We start from the raw sequence: 19,250 nt of genomic DNA, 5'->3' as shown, positions 1-19,250 counted from the left end.
CTGTTCCAGTCCTTGGCCACCTTCAACCTAAAGAAATTCTTCCTTGTGTTGAGGAGCTTGTCTTGTGTTTTACTTTGTGCCCATTACTCCTGTCACTGGGCACCCTGAGCAGTGGCACCATCCTCTGGACAGCCCTTGGAGCTATTTATATATTTATATAGGATTGATGGGATTTTTCTCTCAGCCCTCTCTTCTGTGGACTAACCAGGCCCGGCTCCCACAGTCTCTCCTCACCACAGAGATGCTCCAACTCATCATCATCTTTGTGGCCTCCACTAGATTCTCTCCAGTAGCCCCTTATCTTTGTTGTACTGAGGAGCTCAGAACAGACTTCACCAGCCAAAGCTACCTCCCACCAAAGGCCTGAGGCAAGGAGCACTTTTAGGGCCAGCCGTGCTGCAGGAGTAGCCAGACCCTCCTTTATCTCTTTATTTAAACTCAGCGCAGCCCCCGGGGCTGAGCCCCCGGACCCGGGCTCGTTTCATCCCTCCCCGCCGCCAGGGGGCGCGCTGCCACGCCTCCTCACCGCTCCCGCCTCGGCGCGCGCATGCGCGGTGATTCAAACGCGATGGCGGCTGCGGCCGCTCTGGGCTGAGGGGGAGCGATCCCCGCCCGGCCCCTCGCCCGCCCGCCGCTGCCTCGGCACGATGTCCTCGGAAGGGAACGGCACGGCGGCGGCCGGACAAACGCCTACAGCTAAGCGGAAAGGTAGCGTGGGGTGAGGGCGGACGCGCGCTGGCCGAGGCGGGAGCCCGGCCCGGCCCGGCCCGGCCGAGGGGGGATCGGAGCCGAGGCGGGATCGGAGCCGAGGCGGGAAGCCCCGCCGTGGGCCCGGCTGAGCTCTCTGCTCCCTTTCAGGAGGAAGAATCGTGCAGTCTCGCTACCTGCAGTTCGATAAGAAGCAGAGCCAGAAGGTGCCGACAGTGCCGAGCTCAGGCGTCTCTCAGCGGAAAGCAGTAAAGGTGTGAGGGGCGGCTTGGACGTGTGGCAGCGAGGGAAAAAAAACCCAATAAAAACAAACAAAATGGGGGGAAGCTGCCTCTGCTGGGGTTATGAAGGGGTTATGGTGTGCTGCTGGGTGGGAGCTTGGGACTGTACTCGGGTGACTTGTAAAGCAGCAAAGTGCCCTGGGATTTAGTTGTGTCTTGTCAGCATTTAAGTTGAAGGTTAGATTTTGCTGATTATGTTCTGTCTTAGCTGTTCCTTTATTTTCAGAATGCTTCGTCGAGTTCCTCGTCATCAAATAGTTCTCTGCCATCTTCTAGAATTAAAGCAAGATCGTTTGTCTCTCAGAAACACGAGACTTCTGCTAGTAGGTTTTTCCAGTGTTTAAAAGTTATTCTTTTGTATTTCCAGCCTGTGAAACTCTTAACAACTCTAAGATATTGATGTTTTATATTACTTACATCACTGCCAGTTATTATTTGTATGCAAAGGAAATTAAGAAACTTGATTTGGGACTAAGACAAATCAGGTCCTAGCTCTGGAATGGAGTGATTGGGTCTTTCCTGCCTTCTGCAAAAGGTTTTGAACAGTTCTTTTCCTATCTCTCAACATTACTCTGCTTTTTTAATTTGATCTTTCTGTTAAACCAAATGTTACTGAAAATCTATCTGCAAAACTGTCCATTTTTATTTCTTTGGTTATTTCCAATGGTTCCTGTCTGGTATTACTGATAATACTTGGTTGTCTCTACAGATATCCAGTTATTGAGACAAATTATTCCCTTGTTTTCTGTGAGTTGGGACCTCAAAGACTCTCACTTCATGGGAACCTTAGAGAGTGAGCTTTAGCCATACTAATTTTCCATTCTGGCTGCGATTCCAGTTGGAAACTTTCTTTGGAGGTTCAAGAAAAATAAGTTTTTAAGGTTGTTTATTGGAAAACACTAGACATTGCTGGGAGGAGAGGGTGTTCCTGATGAGCTCAGGAGGGGCCTTGTCCAGGTGCAGTTCACAGGCCCGAGGCCTAAGGGGCATTTCTCAGGTCAGAGTGGGGTGTGAGGGGAGGGATGGAACAGATCAGCTTCCCTGGGCTCTCCAGCCTGCAGTTGTGACCTTGTGCTGAGCCTCTGGTTCTAGTTCCAATTCTCCCAGTCTGATAACAGCTTCTTTCTGCAGGCGTGGACCTCAGCTCATTGAATCAGGCTGCTTTTGAGAAGGGTGACTTGCAGTCCACTTTATTAGATGAAGAGAAAATGAAGCTACCAGACCTTGATATTTCTGCTATTAAAGGTAAATTTCCATTCATATGCCATTTCTGGGTTTGTTGTTTGTTTTTTTTTTATAATGTATGTGCTGAAATTTGGGGATAAAAATTGTTGTACTCTTGTATAGTCACAAAAGGATTTTAAGCAGAGGTACTAATACCTTTGGAGTTTAAGTTAAACTCTTGATTTGTGGTGTCTTTTGGGTGCTCTGTTTTTATTTAAAGTCAAAAAGTAAAGAATAAAGTCAAAGATTAAAGGATAAAGTACTCTTGAGTCTTTGTTCCTATAACAGGTGGGTGTCAGCCCTTCTGAAAAGTGGATCACATTTGTTTGTCACTTAAGGCTAAATGATCCATGTCTGCTCCTGAGTGTATCAGAGCCAGAAACAGAGCACAGATCTTTTTTACTGGTGCACACAATAATTTTGAAATGATCTTCCTTTAAAGAACCTGGTGGTCTGTTGACCCACCCTATAGACCTCAACAGAAGAGCAGCACATGGACTTTGTTTTTGTGATACAGATAATAAAAGTGACTCCAAGAAGAGTTCTTATTCAGAATCTGCTTCAGAAGAAGATTCAGAGACACAGGAAATAACTCAAGAGTCTGATGAGGTGAGTCTCACTGCTTACATTGGTAAGGATATTTATTTTGAAATTAAGATTTTCTGTTTGTCTTTAATCTGAATTACAGCTGAGGTCCTGGGAGGATCTAAAGCCTCCTTGCAGAAGTCAGTGCTGGCAGTGTTTGGTGTGTTGATCAGATATCTGGACACTGACCAGAGCTTTCCTTCCCTTGTGGCATAGAATCTGTTCCAATTATTGCATCTCCTCAGGTGGATTCCTCTTGCATTCCTGCCCATACTCTTTAATTGTATCACATTATCTTTAAATATTTCCTGGCATTTTTGTTCTGAGAACAAACACTGATTCAATCTAGCATAAAGGGAGATGTCATTCAGTGTAGCACTGGAACTTCAAATTCTCTAGCAGAATTATGAAAATCTGCTGAAAATATTATAAAATATGGTGGAACAAATATTTGTATTTAATTAACATGAGTGTTTAAAAAACAAACTTCTGTCATTGAGCTGCCCGTTGGTAGTGATGATTCCAGGCATGAATTGGACTATTAGTAATTAATTTGGTAATTAATTTGACCACTGAAAAACCAATTGTTTAAATACCAGACTTGATGTAGAATATTCTTTTCTTTTCTGAAGGAAAGTGATTCTTGTGATCTGACGGCAGAGCTGGAATCTGAGACACTACTTTTAACTTTCCTAAGAATAAAGGTGAGAGTTGGTCAAATATTTGGTGTTTCAGATAGAACTTGATATTGAGGAATTGTTTAATTTCTTAAATGCTTCCTGGCCTGTAAAAGTTGGATTTTTTGACTATATATGTATATATATAATTTCTAAAACCATGAGACTTGCTATGACAACTCTTAGAGTGGATTCAGTGCCAGTTTACTAAGCTAGTGCTGGTTCTTAAGAATTAGGAGGATGCAGGAGTTTCGGGAAAACTGAGTCTGTGTGGAGTTGAAGATTGTGGCAGTGACTTTGTTCCCTCAGTGCTTCCTTTACAAAAAGAAGCCGGGGTGGGGCAAGAGTCTTGAGAGGGTCTTTAACCCTGATTTTCCGTGTGGGGTCTCCTCTTCATGAATTGAAACTCTCTGGTCTGGTCTGAGGCTTGCATTTCTTTATTCAGAATATGTTAATTGCTCAGATGTAGCATTGCTTTAATTGTGAATGTTTTTGGGATGTAATAGACAGAAAAAAGGGTTGCCAAGATGGAGGAAAAAGCTGAAAAAAACTTGCTAAAGTTGTGTGAAGAGAAGCGGAGACAACAGGAGAAGCTCTGGGAGCTGAGACGTGAAATTCTGCTCGAGGAGAGAGAGCAGAAGCTCAATGAAACTTTAGACAAACAGGTAAGTTTTAATTAATGCTTCTCTGATAGTTACACTGTTGCAGTGGATGCTCCAAGTGTGGGGACACAACGCTTGACTCCATTTTTCTCAGAAGGCTGATGTATTATGTTATATATTAGATTAAAATACTACATGAAAACTATACTAAAAGAACAGAGAGAGCAGATGATCAGAAAGCTACAAAGAACAAGAATAGAATAGAATGCATAACAAAATCTTGTGACTGCTCACAGCCTTGGCACAGATGGCTGTGATTGGTCACAAATTGAAAACAATCAACATGGACAAATGAAAGACATGGACCAATGGAAGGTGCACCTGTTGCATTCCACAGCAGCAGAGAGTTATTGTTTACATTTCTTTCCTGAGGCTCTCAGCTCCTCAGGATGGGAAAAATCCTAGCAGAGGATTTTTCATAAAATATCATGGCTACATTACACAAACTCGTTTATGAAGTAGTCCTTTATCCAGGGGAGATTTCTCTGTTTCTGTGGCCTGCAGGGGTACAATTTTATACATCTTAAAGGAAATAAATATCTCCTTCCTGTTGAGGTCTGCAGCACCTTTGTCACTGTTGAGTTCCCTGGTGGACAGGCAGGAAGGAGAAGCTGGAGCTCTTGGGCAAGGGCAGAGATTGCAGTGGCTGCCAGGCAGGGTCTGGGTGATGCCCAGGAGGTGAAAGTACCCAAAACCACACAACACCCCACACTTAGGCAACTCCAGTTATAGTCAGAGCTGAGATTCCCCCACTTAGAGAGAAGTGAACATCTTTATTTGCCTTGTTTGTATGTGTTAGCCACAAGTAGTTCTGGCCTAATTGTAAGAAGACAGGTTTCTAATGAATAATTAATGTTTGAATAATACATTTCCAAAACTGCATCTCTTTGCTTTTTAACAAATACACGTTGCAAAAATTGAACAAGGCTTTTGGAGAACACGCTTGTTAATTACAGTCCAAGGATCTGATATAAAACCCTTTGCTATGTTGCCAATATCTCTGAGCTACAGGGACAAGGGAGCTGATACTGAGGACAGAGAGGAAAATATAATCAGCATTTTGATAGGATTATTGTACCACAGACTTCTTGACTTCCTCTGTCAATAAGCATTTCAGAGTGGTATTTGGTTTCATCATAAAGTATTTTTTTGTATTGATCCAGGTGTGTAATTACAGACATATGCTTTTGGAGAGGTGTTGTTCAGTGTGTCTCTTTCAGATAGAAGTGCTGTCTCCCCTCGTTGCTGTCTGTGAACAGTTTAAAGAGCAGTACAAAAGCTTTGCAGCTTCCCTGGATGCTACGAGGCACGAATTGCCCATAAAGAGCATTCACATAGAAGGAGATAAGCAAACCTACCTTGGTATGAAAATTTGATTTATCAAATTTGCTTTCAGTTGTAGTGGGTTTGTGCTACAAAAGCTTCTCACGTTGTTACTGCTGCATCTGCCACTGGAGGAACTTCGTGTGCTCTGAGAGCCTGTGTGGACACTGGGCTGCAGCAATACTCACATTTTGTGCTGTGTGTAATTCTTACCTCTGCTTAACCACTTCACTACCCAGTTTTTTATCTTGCAGCAGAGAAGAAATTAACTTTTTAAGTTAGCTCAGTCTTCATATACACCTGCCATGAATACAGTTAAAATACATTTCTATGTATTTTAACTGTATTCATGGCATTCCTCCCCCTTTGTTTTTCCTGCTGTGTAAACAAGTTGTAAGAATGCTCTGATCTTTCTTGTTTCTCTGTTTGAGGGACAGAGTCACCTGGGCAGACTTTTCTTGCAAAACTGGAGCTTAAATGTTATTGTGTGCTGTCTCGAATCAGAGAATATTTAATAAACCAGTACGTGCATTTTGTATTGAAGTCTGGACAAAAAGTTGCATTTTTGAACGGCTGGTCTGCAAAAACCAAGATTCTTAAAAAGATTCTTAAATAATTTACAGTAATCTTGCACTTTAAAACAAATGCAAAATATTTATTGAAGAACTTAGAATTCTTGTGAGAAGATTAGAAGTAAATAGGTGAAATTTTTTTTTGTTTGTGAATGTTGAAGGAAATGGCTGAATAAATTTCATGGAAGCAACAGCAATACATTAAACTGGCCAGGGAAATTTGGGTGTCTAAAATTTGTTTTTTCTCATATATTTATCTTAAAAATCTGTGACATACTCTAAAAGAGAGCTTGATGAGCAATTTTAATAGCCTGTTGCTGGTGGTAGTCACAACAGTGGAAAATAATTTGGCTTTCAGTGTTTCATGCTGGTTTTGTGTGAGCTGAACAATATTTTTTCTGTAATCTAGTTCACCTGTCTCTGGGTTACTCCAGCTGGAAATATCTTGTATTAACTGGTGCCATTCTCATTTTTAATAATACCTTTAACTTCCCATCTTCCAGATGAACTGGGAAAGCAATTAATGATCACACAGGAGCTTCTGACAGAAGTTATGCCAAACCACTCAGAGGATAGTGCAAAAGCACTTGGTGCACTGAAGGAGATTCAAGAAGTGTCTCAGCAACTGAGTAAAGGGCTTCAAAGGTATCACAACAGTTGGGTGAAAACACTTGCTGACTAAACATTTGGAGGGAAATCTATATCCCTTGCCAGAATATATCCAAAGCTCAGACTGGAGGAGGGTTATCTGGGGGTTTGGTAGCACTAAGTGTAATTCTCTTTGTAGCAGTCCTCTGTATTTCTGTCCCTGCCCTGCCTGCAGTCACAGGGGGGTGTTTGGGGTTGGGTTGGTACTCCAGGTGAACCACCTCAGTGTGCCATTCTCTGACACTTCAGCTGAGAATTTCACTGAGCAAGAACAGACTTGGCAAGTTGAGGTATGTAGGAGTGGAGAAACCCAGGAGACAGAAAAGTGAGCTGCAACTGTCTTAAATAACAACCCTGCAAGTGTGTCGTCCTTGAGAAGGCACAAGGAGCACAGAGAAGGGTTTTCTCCTCAACCATTGTGACAACAAATAAAAGTAGGAGGATGAGGAAGAGATAAAGCATGACTAATGTCCTTCCCTTCCTTCATTGCCCCAGAAGAGATTGAATTTAAAATCTTTGAAGATTAATAGGCCATTAAGCCACTCCTCTCCTCCTCCTGCAAACTGCCCCATCTCTCCTCCTAGTTCTTGCTTTTGAGAAGAAAATTCACATTTTACATTTATTTTCTTCTGATGGGGGCCATAGAAGGAGAAAAATGCAGATGTCCAGGCATGTAATCTTTGGGCTAAAGCAGAGTTACTGTCTTTCAGTGTCACTGATTTAGCTTCATGTGTTCCAGGAGCCTCACAGATGTGCAGAACCTGTCCTTTGAAGCCAGTAAAGAAGTTTCTCTGCATAACCAATATGTGTGTGAAGAGAAGCATGGAGTAGATGTTGTGAAACGCTGGTATTTCAACTGATTTTTCTGTATTGTTTTACTACTGGGTAGGTACTAACTCAAAGCCAGCAGACTTCTTATCCTTTTACTTCTGATGTGGACATACAGCTTGCCCAGTTTTTCAGTGAAGCCAGCAGCAGGGCTGCTCACTGATACAGGAATTGGAGAGTTGCTCTGCAGTCTGTCCCACAGGGAGACAGCGCCGCTCGCTTTTCATGGGGATTTCTGTGACAGGTTTTCCATTCCTTTCTGCCCTGACAGTGCTGAAAGGTGAATGATAAAAAGTGCTATTCCTGGCAAATCTGACCTGTGTGGGAGTTGCAGCTTGAGCGTTGGTTGCTCACTGAACAACTTCTGCAGGAATTCTGATTTGTCCCATATTTCTGGATGTGCTGGGTGGGTATAAAGCACTTGCTTGGAAGGAGCCTGGTCACTTTAAACAAGTGAGAAGTTTTGGTAACTTCTCACTTCTTCTTCATTGCCTAATTGCCTTGTAAATAAATTATTGAATTTACAAATGATTTTGTATAAACCTGACTCCTCTTTAAGGATTTTGTTTCTTAATAATAAAGTCTGTTCTCCACTGCTCTGTCAGTAGCCTTCAAGTCTGAATATGTTCACTGACCTCCTACAGCAGCTTTTGTTTCCATCTGGCTTTCCTCAGGGCTCATACTGCACAGTCCAGTGATGCACACACCAAGTGGTCCCAGAGCTCAGCCATGAGCACCCCAAGTGCTGAGGCCAAAGGATTGGGAATGGGGAAAGAAACCACAACCCTGATCACTGAGTGCATGTGCTAGGAACATCCAAGCCACAACTGGCATGTTTCTTCAACATCCTTTCATTTTCTCCACATGGAATGCATTTTTCTCTGGAAGACATGCTGTAGCCTGTATTCTGTAACCTGTGGAACCTCATTCTGTGATGGTTTTCCGCATTTTTACCTTAAGCTGTGTCTGTAAGGCTTTTGGGCCTACTCCTAAGATACCTGGAGTATTATCCTTGCACTCCTTCAGGTGCTGTTCAGGCTTTCTTCCTGGCACTACCAAAGGTCTAACTAGATTCTTGTCTCCCTTTATTAAAACTCAGGAGTAAATTAAGTAACTGGATCTGTAGATGTACCACACCCATAAAACAAATTGTTCAGACCCTCCTTGCATACAATCTCGGTGTCATTTTTTTAGCAGTAGCTTCTCTGTGAACCAGTGTTATTTCAGGATATCCATCTGTTATTTCTTTTTCCTCACGATCTGCACCTGGCAGTTCACCTGTGTGGCTGCAGTCCAGCACATCAGCAGTGTGGGTGGGTGCATCAAGCTTGGGCAGGAGCATGAGCTGCATCCATGAATTTGGCCACTGGATGGGGAACTTTGCCCAGCAAAGTCAGCTTGGCTGTAAATGTTTGGGCTGGTTAGTTCTGCTGGATGGAGATGTGGGTAGAAAGGCTCCAACATGATGAAACTGGTTTGGATTATTGCTGAGCTCTGTGTCCTCACACCTTTAACCTTTTTATGATCAGTGTGTCAGTTCTGAGACTGAAAGCTGGGAAGGGTCATCTTAAATATGGGAGAGGAGGGATGAAATTAAAATCAATATTGTAGTGCCTTGATTATAATGTCTCTGCACAGGCACATCAGAATGTCTTTCCTAGGATTCCTTAATGGTACACCTCACTGATGGTCTGAAAAAGTATTTTTCTTTTAAGAAATACCTTTAAATGAAACCCATCCTTTGCAGTCAAGCGACTTTCTGCCCTTGAGATCCTGTTGGATGTGTATACCTACAGCCAAGCGTTACTTAAGCAACATCCAGCACCGCAGATTTTCCCTCAGCGAAGCAGTGGAATGTTGCTGGTTCTCCCCCGGGGAGGTGCTCGCTGTGAGCACAATTAAAGGCTGTAAATCTTGCGGGGGCAGCAGCTCAGCCCCGCTGCTGCAGGCGGCACTCGCTGCACTCCTCATCCTCCCACGAGGCAGAGGGGAGTCCTGGGGCTGGAGCCAAACTGCTGCTACTCAACAATTCTGTGCCCGGGGATGTGCACTCATTGTTTCAGAAGAATCAGAGGCATGAATTTCAGCATTCTGGCCATTCTTTAAACTGAGCACTTGTGTAATTCTTTGTACAAATGGTACAACAAGTGTTAGCTAAAGCAGCTCGGCCTCTCCAGGAAAGGGTTTTAAACTGGTTCGAACTAAGACTTTTTCTTCTTGATTTTCACAAATGTTCTTTCTAATTGGCCGTTTTGGCTCTTTGCAGAAGTGTTTTAGGCTCCTCCACCTTGAAATATTGCAGAATATTCCACAGAATTGGCTGCTGTCATTTAGCACTGTACAAACAACAACAAAGAACTGCAGAATCACTGGAGCAGGAGCTAAACAGATGTGACACCACTTATTTTGTATTTTCCACTTATTTTCTGACAATGTCACATGCTCTAAATCGGTTGGAATCCTAAACAAATTAAGGGCTCTTTTTATTCAGGTTATGTGTCTTTTCCCCCTGTGGAATTAATAATGTTCTCCCTACTGTAACTTCTATCAATGTAGATTTAGTTTTGTTTTGTTTGAACTTGTGCAGTACTTATTACCTACTTATTCATCTTTTAGGCCAGAAGTTCTTCTTGACCAGTTGTTAACATTCCTGTGTGTTAAGGTGCTTTTTTGGGGGAAGGGTTTTTTTTTTCTTCCTCCAACAACTGAAAGCATTTGTGAATTGAGCCAGGTGGGTGAGAGCCTGAGAGGAAGGGGCAGCCAAGAAATGGAAATATTTGTCCTTTGCAAAACTCTTAGTTGTTTAAGAAGAGATTGGCAAAGCTTTTGGGCTGTGTTTGCCCTGCAGCTTGCCCTGCCTGGGTGCTGTGGCCACATTCTCAGTGCCAGACCCTGACCACGAGCTCGGGAGGGCTGAGTCAAGGCATTTCTTGCTGTAATTCCTGTGCTCCCTGCAAGGGGGGCTCTGGGGTCAAGGTGAGGCAGGGTCCCTCCTGCCCGGGGTGCTCTGGGGTGGAGCTGCAGCTCTGGAAACCCCTGAGGTTCTTTGTCCCCTCCCCACACCCCAAATCCTCAACTCTTTGTTCCCATGAGCTGCAAGCGGAGCTGAGCCTGTGCTCATCAACAGCAAAGCAGCTCATGACCCCAGCAGATGTTTTTGCATTTTAGGCTAATGAGAACTTATTGGATTACTGCAGTCTTCCCTGCCTCGGAGTAAATACCACTTTGTTGGAGATCCGGAAATTCATCCTGAATATGATAAACAAACTGCTGGCTGGGCTGGGATTGCCAGGACATGAAAAGAGTTCCAGAGCGGCAGAAGATCTAACAGCCCTGAAATGCACCACTGAGCCACACCAATTAAGAGCATTTCCAGTGATTATGTGAGCATTCCTGTTCAACTCACAGAAATTATTTTAGGTTGTTTCTTCCGCTGCATTTGTGTGTGGTCTGTACAGCAAGCATGAGGTTTGCAGAGTGGGCTCAAATGCCTCTGATCAGTTTCTTTTTAAATATTTCTGTGAAAATGTATATGCAAAAACTGAGTTTCCTGCTAATTTAAGGTCTTAAATTTTCTGTGTTATGGTTGCCCCTTCAGATGTAACTAATTTTTGAATTTATATAGACAATGTATGTTTGGAGATGTCCTGTAGGATATAAAAACCTCATTCCTTTGTTTAATATCTCTTGCATATGGGAAGTGGCTCTACTGCTCAGACTACACACAAATTGTATTTCACCAGTCATGTAGGAGCTGAGAAGAAAATTGGGAAATTATTTCTGACTAAACATCTGAATGACAGCCCCTTCTGATAAGCACAGTGCTCTTCCTTCTAAATCATTCAAAATCCTCCACTTGAATGCTTTCCTAGTACTATTTCAGTCACTTTGTCAGGAATGAAAATGTTATATTACTGTGAAAGATCAGACTCTCCTGCTCTATAGATGAATAATAACCATTTTGACAGAACTATTTAATAATTATGTTCTCAATATCATTATCCTGTTAGATGCTACTTAGATTACAGTCTTAGATGAAGAGTGCTCTTTAATTATCCATTCCTTATAATTTTTTCTAGAGATGTTTGTATTCCTGGGGGCAGGATCAGTCTGGTTTCTGCCACTCTGGACTGTGTAGTCTCTGTAAAACCATTTTCCTCAGTGCAGGGGAGGTGCAGGAGTGTGGCAAAGCCTGGGACACTTTGCAGTTATCAGTTTCTGCTTTTGCTATCTCTGTTTGTCTGTCACAGAAACACGAAGGGAGAACAAAACTCAGAGTTAAAGAATAGGTGTGGCTTTTTTACCATGAATATAATGTTGTAAAAATTAACCAAGGCCTTGTTCCTGTCTGGTGCTGTGTAATGACAGAGATGAATGTTCTTCCACTGGGAAAGGGGGAGAAATTATTCTGGAAATTGATGACATTTTTATTTTTCACCCACCTTCTACTGAAATCTAGTGTGTGCAGGACTTAACACAAAACTCAGTGATTAATAGTCATTATTTGTTTTAGTACAGTATCTTTTATGCACAATTTACATGTATTAAAATCTTGAAGCAAGTGAGAATTACCTTTTATACCTTTGGATCTGATCATCTGAGTGACAAATTAGTGACACCACTCATGCTGAGGCAGTTAGCAAGGGCTAATTATTGATGGCTTGGTCCTACCTCTTGTTTCCTGTGAGTTGTCTGACTCAGTTCAACCTGACAATTGAGGTGGGGGGAAAAGCAGAAGGATTCCCAGCTGTGAGTGGCAGTACTTGGGAATTATTCTTTTGTGCTTGACAAATCCCTGTCTGATAATTTTCACATTGCACAGCTTTTTTATGAGGTACTTGGGGGAGGGTTCCTTCTCCTGCAGAGTAATGGTGAGAAGTGTCCAGGGTGTGAATTAGAACCAATACAGATGTATTCACACCTTGTTCCCTAAACCCCTGTCCCTCCCTCACCTTTCTGCCACCAGCATGGCCAACACCAATCCCCCACATGCTCTCAAGTGCCTGAGATTCCTGAGACTTTATGAGGAGCAGAATTACGTTTTCTGTAAACGAAATAAAAATCTGAGCTATGCACAGTGCAAGCGGGTGGGTGAATATGGCCCATAGATCTGACTGATGAATAGTTTTTATACATGAGCAGTTCTTACAGAACTTCCTTTTAACTCCTAACCATTACCAGATGTGGGTTGCAGGCGGCTGCTGGAATTCCAACACCTGTTGCATCACACTGAATGGGATTCATTTTGGCAAGCACAGAAAATTCCATTTCAGTAAGTAAATAGTTTGAAATTATATCTAAAGCCTCCTTTTTTTTTTTTTCAGACCAAGTTGATTCCAGCCTTATTTACAGGATTGCACATACCTTCATAATTAGAAGATGGGTTGCAGTCTTCAGAGATTGTAATTGCCTGAGATTTCTTGTAGTCAGTAAATATCAAAAGGAAAATCTTCAGTTTAGGAGAAATCTCCCCTTTAAAAGAACAAGCAATTCAAAAGGGCTGTATTCCACATAAGGGTGATTTCTATCTGTGCTTTTTGGGGTGTAGAAATCCACATTTGTGTGTTACTCTGAAGGTGATGGAGCTCCATTTTAGAACTGCACTTTGCTGCCTTCATCAATCCATTGCTGAATCCTGTTGCTTGTTCACAGTCCTTACCCAGAGCTTTTTCAAAGCTCTTTCCTGTGGTTGGCAGGATGGTGTTTAGTGGCATTTTGTGGGTTTTTTTGGTACATTCCCCATAGATCTCATGTACGAGTCTATAATGAGCCGTTTATGGTTTGCTCTGGAAAGATATGGATTGAGTGTAGAGGTAATTAATGAATTCATATTTTTGAAAGCATGATGCTGTTTCAGCCCAAACATACCTGATCTCTGCCCTGCCATGGCAACAGCAAAGGTGCTTCATTTTCCTTTTGCCTCCTTTAATCTTTAAACAAAGCATCCCAACATCCCTGAAGTGTCATCCTGAGGAGAGGCTGGATCAGTAAGGGTGCTCTGCAGACAGCAGGGTTCTGTGTTTGTAGCTGAGAATAGGAAGAAACTGGAAAACAATTTGGAGTTACTAGATTTTTTCTTTGCTTGTTTCAGTTTGTCTCAAAAAAAAAATCCTCAAACAAGCAAACAAACAAAACCTAAACCATTCCACTTTAATGTACTTTCTAATAAGTTCCTTCTCTTAGTTTCTAGTTCATCATTTCCTTGGGAAGTAACCCTTGTTCTTCTAGAGTCTTGTCTAATTTGTTCAAAAAGGGTTTGTTCTTTTTCTAGGTTTGTTCTGCCTATCCACAAAAATGAGACAGTGCTGGTTGAGGATAGATATAAATAGAAAAATGTAGCCACATCTCACAGTGTTAGCCATTATTCAAGATAATCTGAATTTATCAAAAAGCTATTGAGTTATTGACTGTACTTTTAAGAGAAGACATCAAAACGAGCATCAGTTTAACACAAGATAAAAATCTGAGCACTATTTTTGTGTGTAAGCCAGGTGTATTGGGGGGAAAATATGATTCAAACTACCTACATTGAGGGTTTTCATTTATTGCTGGGGCAGGAATTCCCCTCTGAAGCCCTGGTGTGCCTGGGTTTTCTCCAGCAGGGATCTGAAGAATCATTCCTTGATATCTCTGTGCAGTGGGAGATGGCATTTGTTCTGTCACCTCGGCTCTCTGCTGTCCCTTGGCTTTGCTTTTCCCGGTTTGTGTGACTGCAGCTCTTCCTCAGGCTGGTGCAGTGAGGGCTCCCTCTCCTGTCCCAAGCGCCTGGAACCGCGGGACAGAGGGATGGAGAGGGACAGATCAGGGCCTAGGGAGCGAGGAGGATGGAGGAGCATCAGTGCTGGCACCGGATTTTGGGTTGGAGAGCGGCTCCCGGGCCGCGCTCCGTGGAGCGCACCGAGCTCCGTTCCCGGGACCGGACCGTGCCGGCGCTGCCGTGCCCCGCTCCTTTTCCTCTCGTTTCTCGCAGCTCTCCCATCTGTGGCGCTCAGGAGGAAGGCGGGGAGCCCGAGCAGCGCTCCCGGGGCTGGGCGGAGGTGCGGAGCGGCCGGGGCCGGGCTCAGCGCACCTGGGGCCGGGCGGGGCGCGGCCCCCTCCCCTCGCCCCCTCCCCGGCGGCGCTGTCAGGAGCGGGCGGGGAGCCGCAGACAAAGAGCCGGGGCCGGAGCCGAGCGGGCACCGGGGCCAGGAGGGGGCGGCCCGGGGGCGGGGACGCGGCGGGGGCGGCGGCCAGAGGCACCGGGGAGCCGAGCCCGGGCGCGGGGCGGCGGAGCCTCGGGGCTGCGCTCGCCGGGAACAAAAGGCTCCTGCTGCCCGCGCAGCGCGCCGTGGCCCGGGCTCCGCGGCACCATGTCCGGCTGCGAGCCCCGCCGCGCCCGGGCGCTGCTGCCGCTGCTGCTCGCCCTCTGCAGCCTGAGCGCTGCCCAGCCCCGCCAGCGCCAGTAAGTACCGGGGACCCGGCAGCAGCATCCCGGCTCGGGGGGAGAAGCGGCTCTGCCCGGCGGGGGCTTCAGCGGGCGCGGAACAAAGCGCGGGGAGAGAGGGGCGGCGGGCCGGAGCGCCCGTGCGGTACCTGCCCCCAGCCCCGCCGCAGCGCAGCTCTCATCGGCCAGCAGTTTAAGGAATCCGCCCGCCGCGCTGCTGGGGGTGCTTGAAGGTAGCGCTGGGCGCTCCTGAGCAGCGTGTGAAGATTTTCTTTTTTTTTTTTTTGGTGGGAAAGATCAGCCGAGGAGAAAGTCGGAGAAGTTTCCCCGCACTGTTAGGAGCTGAGTCCGCAGCTCTTTTCCAGCGTGTTTACGTTAATTTTGATTAAGGTTTGCTTTGTTCTTTATCCCTGGCTTATTATAGCCCGACAGCATCGTGAATAGCTGCATTAGCTGAGTGCCATGCAGAACTTATTCTCACTTGCTTGCTAGAAAATATTTCCCGTCCTGCCAAGTTTTGGTGTAACCTGACGGAGCTGTTAGTTAAGTGTGCTTAAAGGATCTGTCCAGTCCCTGTCAAGTTAACTCTTTGATTGCCAAATTCAACAGTTAATTTTCAAATGCCACTTATTAAGTGATTTGAATAGTTGTATCAAGGGACTGATAATTCAGAAAGAGTTTCAGCAATTCGGAACAATGTGAGTACATGTGCTTCACATATGGCACTGCAGTGCTGGGCTTATGACAGTTTAAATCTGACCATTTCATCCTGAATGCAGCTGGTACTCTTTCTCTATCTGCAGCTAAATCAGCTATCTCTCTTACCAAGGATTTGCAGGCTCAGTAGTAACTTTTTATTGTTATTTATTGCCATTCTGATGAATTTTCAAACCTGGCAGCCATAAGGTTTTGCATCTGCAAGTACCCCGTGCAATTTAACTCAAATGCCACAGAGTTCTGAACTTCCTTTGGGGGTAATGGGATCTCCATGGCAATGAGGCCTGCTGAGAGAGGAACATGGGCTTGGAATTTGATAAAAGATTACTTGGGGGCTGTAAAACACCCTCATCCTCATCCCAAAGTGATAATTAATCATGAGCTAAAGCAACCTGACTCATGGGACTGTAGAAAGGCACGGGCTGAGAAATTTGGCTTGAAAAGGCATCTGAGGAATTGCCTAGTGTTTAAAAAAAATCCTTTGGGGTAGGGAAAAACCCCAGAAAGGTGTGTCATGAAGAGAATATAAATGTGTTGCTTCCAGCCCAGTGCATCAAAGAGCTCAGAGCCTGCAATGCTTTTAGCTGACAAGTTCATGGCACGGTGCCATTCAGAGAGGAGTGGTGCAGATTCCATTCAGAAACTCTCACATTGCAGCATCTATGGGAGGTCGTTTTGGGTGGCTTTAAAGCTCTCTGTGTGCCTCCTAAAATAATGCCTTTTGTAAACTTGCAGGATCTAATTGTTTGAACAAGAATGTGGTAGTAGAGCTGGAATTTGAGCTCAGTTTTGTAGCTGCAGTTTCTGGGCTGCTTCTGTATGAACTGCAAGGTCAGGTGTGTTACATTTGACATTTAGAAAGCTCCAAAAATCACCTCTGAGTCCTTTCACTTCTCCTGTGTGAAGCTGAACTATGAAAATGGAGCCATATGATGAATTAAAAAAATCAAAATTTTTTCAAAGACAGCATTGGCTATGAAGCTCTATGGGAGCTTCAGGTACCTCCTTACTCCTTCATGAACTTTAACTCTTTTATGATTAACTGGTTGGACATTTAGTTTGTTCCATATAGTAGATAAATGAATGGGGTTTCATTCATTTATTACTTGAATATTAATTTATTCACTTTAATATGTATGTATTATTATAGATGCAATGAACATGGATATATTACTGGTTTTATTTAAATCCTAAGGATTTGCAAGCCTCTTAAGCTCTGTTTGCTCTAATTTATACAATTAGATACAGGCTTAGATAATTATCCATTAGATTGTATTTGTACATTAGATACAGGCTTAGACTGCTGATGACAACAAATGTGACCCTACAGGGGCAAATACATCACAGAGTATTTGTTCTTTTCCTTTTTGCTACACAAGAAGTGTCTCACAGATGAAGGTAACACTCTTGTGGCTGTGTCCTGACTGACCACTTCCAATTGTGCTCCTCAGGGGTTATTTGATTGCAGCACCTTCTGTTTTCCGCTCTGGGGTGGAGGAAGCCATAAGTGTGACCATCTTCAACTCTGTGAAGGAGACCACGGTGCAGATCCAGCTGGTGGTGAAAGGAGAGACGGTGTCACGGAGCCACGGAACGGTCCTGGGTGAGCTCCTGCTCTGACAGCTGACTGATGGGCTGAGGTGCTCTGGGAGCACCTTGGTATCTCCTAAAGAATTGCTTTAGGTGATAATGGAATCAAACTAATTGATGCTGCTGCACCTTCTCAGTTGATTGTGCTAATGTGGTTTTGATCTCAAACTCTTTAATGACTTTGGAACACCAAGACAACCAGACACCCAGTATAACTGATATTACAGAGTTTTATAGTGATTCTGTTTCCTTTTGATGCCTGAATATTTATCAGTGGGGAGCTATATAAGAAAAAAGATACGTTTGTTTTAAAGAAAAATAAAAAATCTACATCATCATCATCAATTTCTTCTCTCCAAAATGAGTGCTGGGAACACAATCTCCCCATCTTCCAGACTGGGTGTTGCTGAGAGAGGTGGTAATGTTTGTATAGTTGGATAAATCTTTAAAATCCAAGCCAAATACCTCTGTCCTGTGAGTAAAAGCAATGTGATCGGATAATATCCACCTTAACACTTGAGTGAATTTATATTAGTGAAAGTGAAGTCCAGTAGCCCTGTGGGACCACTGTCAGTAATGGTGGAAGCTGGAGTGTAGTCAAGGCAATCAGGCTCTTTAACCCTCATGTTTTAACCCTTCTGTATGTTAAAACTGGGAGTTTTATGAAAGCCATTCCATTTCTTGGAACAGATTGTCTCTGGTTGTGTCCTCCCCTTGATGTCTTTGAAAGTGGCTGACAATTGCAAAGCAATTCAAAGGGAGTGATGCTGACACACATGGACAGCAAATGCTCCAGAGAACTCCTAGGTATGGCTGTGTGCAGCAATCCAAACAGATCCATGAGTGTTTGTTTTGAGAATTGTTTAAGTCCCAAAAGAGGCCAGGCCCTTTTTAGAGCAAAACAAATCAGCAGGCACAGGCTGCTCTGTGCTGGAGCCTCAGCCTTGGGGTACTCTCCAATCACAGGGCACTCTGCAATTTAAATTGGGCAAAAGTTATCAATAAAAGTGGACCAGGTTTGTTTTGGAGAGCTCTGCTGGGTCTGACTTACCCTCTAGACTGTTTTACACAGTGCAGGAAAATTACTTCAGGTGAAATCACAACAAAGGGAGACTGCAGGAAGCAGCTCTGTGGTGTGGGGTCCTCCTTCACTCAGCTGCAAAGATCTAAAATCTCAATGCCTTACCTTGAGAATAACTCTTGCTCTCTCTCTCTCATATTTTAGATAAAGGAACAATTAAGCTGAAGGTGAGTGTCAATTATTTAAATACGTTTTTGATTAATAGATAAGGGACTTTCCTCAGCCACACCAAGCATTGCTCTCTGGCACAAATAAATGCCACATTCTGGGGCACACACTGAGGAAGACACGGCCTTCACCAGAGGAGAAGTGGAGGGTGAAAACAACAAAGCCCAACTCATCACAGCTCACCTTTACACCACTAAGAATAATCAGTGGCTCGTGGCTCCACATAAATTTCTGTGTTGGGGTTATAAGAATGGCAGTACAGAATTCTGTGTGGGGGTTATGACTTCAGATGTTGGCAAATGGAGCTGGACTGGAAGAACAAGCCCTTAAAAGTGTTGGGTTTTTTAACTTAGGACTTAATTTGGGACATTAAAGGGGGGTGGTGGAACAAAATATTCCATTGTGATCTGCATCTGGAATGGTATCAGATTTTTTACTTTGCCAGTTTTATTCTGAAGTAATTTTAAAGTACTTATTTCTCTGAGCAGCTGGTTGAACATGTTCATGCATGCACTTTTTGTTTTGGGGACTTTTTGGTGCTGCTCATTGGGGTTTTTCCCTCTGTGGCAGAGCTGTGGGTTGGTTTCCCCACATAACACACTTCTGTACTGGGAGCTGCAGGTGTAGGTCATGGATCAACCATCACTCTGCATGAGTGATAAAGGGCAGAAGATAATTTCCTGCCATGTTTTCAGCATGAATTTGCCTCCTTTGAAGTTTATATATTGTAGAAAACCTAGTATGTCCTTAATTTTCCTTTCAC

At 43.9% G+C, this 19,250-nt stretch overlaps 2 protein-coding genes and 1 long non-coding RNA gene across 12 annotated transcripts in view; 2 read left to right on the top strand and 1 right to left on the bottom strand.

Moving 5' to 3' along the window:
* The first annotated feature begins 549 nt into the window (after positions 1-549).
* On the top strand, positions 550-12,977 carry HAUS8 (HAUS augmin like complex subunit 8). 5 transcript variants are annotated; one of them, XR_010349905.1, is made up of 12 exons: positions 550-708; positions 859-962; positions 1,216-1,312; positions 2,121-2,234; positions 2,656-2,822; positions 3,431-3,502; positions 3,982-4,140; positions 5,358-5,499; positions 6,536-6,677; positions 7,420-7,565; positions 10,677-10,891; positions 12,833-12,971. XR_010349905.1 is itself a non-coding variant. In XM_064396242.1 (11 exons), the coding sequence occupies exons 1-10, from the start codon at positions 648-650 to the stop codon at positions 7,538-7,540; spliced, it is 1,179 nt and encodes a 392-aa protein (XP_064252312.1). In that variant the 5' UTR covers positions 550-647; the 3' UTR covers positions 7,541-7,565; positions 12,833-12,977. The 5 variants fall into 5 exon arrangements, 4 of the variants coding, with proteins under 4 accessions (XP_064252312.1, XP_064252311.1, XP_064252313.1 ...); XM_064396242.1 differs by lacking the exon at positions 10,677-10,891 and having other exon boundaries at positions 12,833-12,977; XM_064396241.1 differs by lacking the exon at positions 12,833-12,971 and having other exon boundaries at positions 10,677-11,189.
* Positions 12,978-13,187: 210 nt separating this feature from the next.
* Positions 13,188-14,240, bottom strand: LOC135284649 (uncharacterized). Its single transcript, XR_010349908.1, has 3 exons — positions 14,036-14,240; positions 13,377-13,552; positions 13,188-13,294 (listed from the first exon to the last, which is right to left on the bottom strand). It is a non-coding gene; the product is annotated as an uncharacterized LOC135284649 (long non-coding RNA).
* Positions 14,241-14,763: 523 nt separating this feature from the next.
* Positions 14,764-19,250, top strand: part of CPAMD8 (C3 and PZP like alpha-2-macroglobulin domain containing 8) — a 56,473-nt gene continuing 51,986 nt past the window's right edge. For all 6 annotated transcript variants that reach the window (XM_064396237.1, XM_064396235.1, XM_064396236.1 and 3 more), the window contains exons 1-3: positions 14,764-14,949; positions 17,100-17,251; positions 18,464-18,486. In XM_064396237.1, coding sequence (XP_064252307.1) covers positions 14,858-14,949; positions 17,100-17,251; positions 18,464-18,486 — 267 coding nt within the window. In that variant the 5' untranslated portion in view covers positions 14,764-14,857. The remainder of the gene's footprint in view (positions 14,950-17,099; positions 17,252-18,463; positions 18,487-19,250) is intronic.

This window comes from Passer domesticus, chromosome 21 (genome assembly GCF_036417665.1).
Source record: "Passer domesticus isolate bPasDom1 chromosome 21, bPasDom1.hap1, whole genome shotgun sequence".
Taxonomy (NCBI): domain Eukaryota; kingdom Metazoa; phylum Chordata; class Aves; order Passeriformes; family Passeridae; genus Passer; species Passer domesticus.
The sequence above is the reverse complement of the archived record's forward strand: the minus strand, read 5'-3'. Positions and strand labels throughout refer to the sequence as shown.

Excerpts from the sequence above, each read along its gene's own strand:
- HAUS8 (XM_064396242.1), top strand. The coding sequence starts at position 648 with ATGTCCTCGGAAGGGAACGGCACGGCGGCGGCCGGACAAACGCCTACA. Across the intron at positions 709-858 it reads GCCTACAGCTAAGCGGAAAG|GAGGAAGAATCGTGCAGTCT; the intron begins GTAGCGTGGGGT and ends GCTCCCTTTCAG. Across the intron at positions 3,503-3,981 it reads TAACTTTCCTAAGAATAAAG|ACAGAAAAAAGGGTTGCCAA; the intron begins GTGAGAGTTGGT and ends GGGATGTAATAG.